This window comes from Herpailurus yagouaroundi, unplaced genomic scaffold (genome assembly GCF_014898765.1).
Source record: "Herpailurus yagouaroundi ecotype Mexico unplaced genomic scaffold, PumYag 163, whole genome shotgun sequence".
NCBI classification, from domain to species: Eukaryota; Metazoa; Chordata; class Mammalia; order Carnivora; family Felidae; genus Herpailurus; species Herpailurus yagouaroundi.
The window spans coordinates 58474271-58478359 of NW_024412404.1; the positions used below are offsets into that span (position 1 = coordinate 58474271).

A 4089-nucleotide genomic window follows, 5' to 3' on the forward strand; every position below is an offset into this window, starting at 1 on the left:
TTTCTTTCTTTCTTTCTTTCTTTCTTTCTTTCTTTCTTTCTTTCTTTCTTCTTTAAGGTTTATTTATTTTTGAGAGAGAGAGAGGGAGAGAGAGAGAGAGAGAGAGAGCATGAGCAGGGGAGGGGCAGAGAGAGAGGGAGACACGGGACACAAAGCAGGCTCCAGGCTCCGAGCTGTCAGCACAGAGCCCGACGTGGGGCTCGAACTCAAAAGCCATGAGATCATGAGCTGAAGTCGACGCTTCACCGACTGAGCCACCCAGCGCCCCAGGAGCTCTGCTTTCCGATCTCTATAGCATGTTCAGGCCACCTGTAGCTGAGCTGACGTGTGCCTTTGATCCCTGCAGCAGGACGATGATGCCCCGAAGAAGCAGGCCCTGTACCTTATGTTCGACACTTCTCAGGAGAGCCCGGTCAAGTCTCCCCCAGTCCGGACGTCAGAGTCCCCGACGCCGTGTTCAGGGTATGACTTTAACGAGGGGAGAGTTGCGGGTCGGGCCAGCTGTCCCCAAGCCCCTGGGCCCTGTGGCACTGCTATCCTGGCTTGGTTTCATTCACATGTGTTCAGGCGGCCCACATCTCGGTCTCTGACCGTCCACATGGATGTACGTGTGGGGCTGTGTTTCCAGCTGCCCTTTGTCCTAAGGAGAAATCTGTTAGCAGCTGAATGCGTGAGTCTCTCCGATCGCCCCCCAGTGCACACATGACTTTGTTTTGTGATTTGTCCCATGGGGAGGCAGCGTGCCTCTGCATTTAGACCCTGAGTTACTGGCTGCGTGACCTGATGCGGGTTATGGGACCCTCCTGTGCACAGTGTCCTCATGCTTTGTAAAGTGAGGGTAGTAACAAGACCGGCCCTGTAATTAAATGAGGCTCTCAGTCTTACAGGCACCCCCCAAACTGTGCCATGGGGAAGGGGGCCGACTGTCCTCCCTTGCCATCGGGAGCATTAAACCGAGGCGTGGAAAGGAAAGCACGAGTCACAGGGCCGGCCTCTGCGTGGTGCCCGGGACACGTTTACTGCCCGTGTGGGTGTGAGTTCCCGTTTGTCGGGCTGCCCCGTTCTGAGCTGTGTAGCGCTGGGTGGGGTAAGGGTGGGCACCCCTCTGTGCTTGGGACCCTCCCATCCCCTCTTACCTGCCCATTTCTCCGAGCGGGACTGAAAGCTCTGGCTTTGGTTTCCAGAACCTGCCCACCGTGACGATGGTGATGTTATTGCAGCAAGGATACTGGTGATGGGCACCGTGTCAAAGTGTAGCCAAGTGGCATCTCACTTTGATCTTCCTGTCCTACAGAGAAAGAAACTGAGATACGGTCCCTAGTCAAGCAGGCTGCTTCACTCCAGAGCTTGTGCTCTCAACCAGTGGCATCTGTGCCTCTGACTCTCCCTCGTGAGCAGGCTCTGGGGTGGGGCGGGACCACCCTCTCCCTCAGGCTGTCCGGCCCACAAGGCTCCGTGGCCACCCGACATCCACCCCATTTCCCTCTGGGAACGTAGCCTTGGAAGTCCAGGATCCTTTGGGATGTTGACTGACGGGGGGCATCCTGGTCGATTTCAGTGGGATGTCCCACGAGAAAAAGTAAAGCTGCTCTTCGCTTCCTCAGGTCAAGTTTTGAGGAAACTGAAGCCCTTGTGAATGCCGGGGCAAAGATCCAGCATCCCGTCACACGAGGGCTGGCCCCCAACCAAGAGCCACACTTGCAGGTGCCGGAGAAATCCTCCCAGAAGGAGCTGGAGGCCATGACCTTGGGCACCGCTTCAGACGCGATTGAAATTGTAAGTGGGGTCGGAGGGGCCCGAGATCGCTTGGGGTGAGGCCTGGGCCGGCTGAGTCCCGTCACCAACGGGTCCAGGCCTTCAGAGCAATACTCATCCGGTACCAGGCGCGGGGCCCCACCCAGTCCCTGGTCCACAGAAGCCAGCCTAGGAGACCCCCCCACCGTAGCCACGAGAGAGCTGTGACTCTCCATTTTCGCCAATGGGGTTTTGCAAATTCTCACTTCTCTTGAAGTGCTTTATTTGCCTTCAGGGTTGTTGGTTTTCCACGTTAGTCCCTTGGGGCTCCACTGTTGGCTTTGGAGCCGTGCTCGGTCTGTACCCTGCTTCTCCATGCTCCGTGGCAGGGGGCAGACAATGGCAAGTCAGGGGACACTCCTTTTGGGGAACAGTTGGCTTTCCTGGGCCTTGGTGATGGCGAATCCCTCCTGTGTATGGACCAGGGCTGTATCTCTCCCCTCCCAACCCCTGTGGAGCCTCGCAGAGCCAGCAGACCCCCTGAACATCTAATGGACCATCTTTGTAGGTGAATTTTATGTGCATCTTTTTTTAACTCCCTCTTAGCAGTCCCCAAGAGGGTTTGAGGCTGTTGACTTAGTTACTGTGAGTGTCAATTTTGTTGTTCTATATCAGCAGACCGTTCATTTATCTCATGCATCAAACACTTACCGAGCACCTGCTGTGTGGCCGTTAGATACCGGGAAAATATTAGTAAGCAGAAAGAGAGTGGATGTGATCCAGCCATCTCTCAGCTAGACTCTATGGAAGGATTCATGCACGATTCAGTTTCTACACAGTTGGCTCCCGATGTTGAAGTCTTTGTAACCTACCCAGAGACCCGTTTTCATTTGCAATCATCTTCCCGTTATTTAGAAAACGACCTTTCCCAAAACCTTTGATGATATTTATACTTGGAGGTGTTTTCTTGATGACTTATATTATGTTTGGAAAACCCGTCAACTGGCTTGTCTCACCCCGAGCCTTTGAAGTAAATAAGTAAATGGTAACTTTCCCCCCACCAATTGGTTAGGGGGTGAGGGTGGTGTGGAGTGGGAGGGTACGTACCTAACGCTGTGCTTCTGGGCAAGGCATTGGGCCTGTCAATCTCCAGATGCCCATCATCAGCATGTGGGAATCAGTCCAGATGAAAAGGGAAGTATTAGCACCTAACGAACATTCTCTTTAGTCTCAAGTCAGTCAGAAACGTCCAGCAAATAGGTGCATGGTCCTTGCTTGGAATCGATATCACTCTGTCTCCTCTATTTTTCCTCTGTGTCCTCTTCTGCCGGCCTTCAGACAGCTCCTGAGGGCTCCTTTGCCTCTGCTGACGCCCTCCTCAGCAGGCTAGCTCATCCAGCCTCTCTCTGTGGTGCGCTTGACTATCTGGAACCCGACTTAGCAGAAAAGAACCCCCCAGTATTTGCTCAGAAACTTCAGGTTTGTAGCCCACGTGTGACCTTTTGGGGAGTTTGTGAAAACCTCAGTAGAGCATGAACTCCGAACCCCACATGCAATGAGGCGGGATTTAAGGAGGTGTTACTGGAAATGCTCCACATGAAATCTCCACCCACCCCCCCCAAAAGACTGATGTATGGGTGTTCTTGATCCAAGACGCCAAGATGATATAAATTGTGTGATTACATACGGGACAACCCATTTATATTTCAATTTGGAAATTGGACCCAAACAGTCATTTTTCAGAAATTTTGATAGCCCCAAAAGCAGTTTCTGTGATTTATTCACGGAACCAAGGGTATTAGATCACCATCGCGCCCTGCTCTTTATATATATATGGGAGAGCTAGCTCAGACTCCCAATGAGATAACATCTGGACTCGGCCTTACATCTGGAACCAAAACAATCAGCTGCTCTGTGCCTTAAATTTGACAGCTTAATTTGACATCCTCTACACTAAGACCTCCAGGGCAAACCTAGAGAGATCGTGAGCAGTCATTTGAGAATCCAAAACCATTCACGGAAATTGTCGGCCAACTTGACGTTAAACCAACGAAAGGAGAGAAACCGAAGGAAACAGTGCAGTAAAAATTTTGATCCCGTTTTAAAAATCGTGTCATATTTGACCACATGATACTTCCCGACAGACATTCCAAAGGGCGATTAGAAAGAAAGAAAGAAAGAGAAAAGAAATTAAACACTTATTTCATGATCTGCTGAGGTGTTAATTGTGAAAGAAAGCCAGAGCGTGTGTTTTTCCTGAGTACCTGTCATGACATCACGTGGCACATTCATTTCTTGGATGTGGAAAACATTGACATCCTGTCTTGGTGCATTTTCCCCCGCGGTTTGCTCACC

General features: G+C 51.5%; 1 protein-coding gene across 14 annotated transcripts in view; it reads left to right on the top strand.

Moving 5' to 3' along the window:
- The window catches only part of TACC2 (transforming acidic coiled-coil containing protein 2), a 215030-nt gene that overhangs the window by 188664 nt on the left and 22277 nt on the right, over positions 1-4089 (top strand). For 12 of the 14 annotated variants that reach the window (XM_040486647.1, XM_040486650.1, XM_040486655.1 and 9 more), the window contains 3 exons: positions 347-462; positions 1605-1776; positions 3073-3213. In XM_040486647.1, the coding sequence (XP_040342581.1) occupies positions 347-462; positions 1605-1776; positions 3073-3213 (429 nt within the window). The remainder of the gene's footprint in view (positions 1-346; positions 463-1604; positions 1777-3072; positions 3214-4089) is intronic. The other 2 variants (XM_040486657.1, XM_040486658.1) reach the window with 1 other exon arrangement.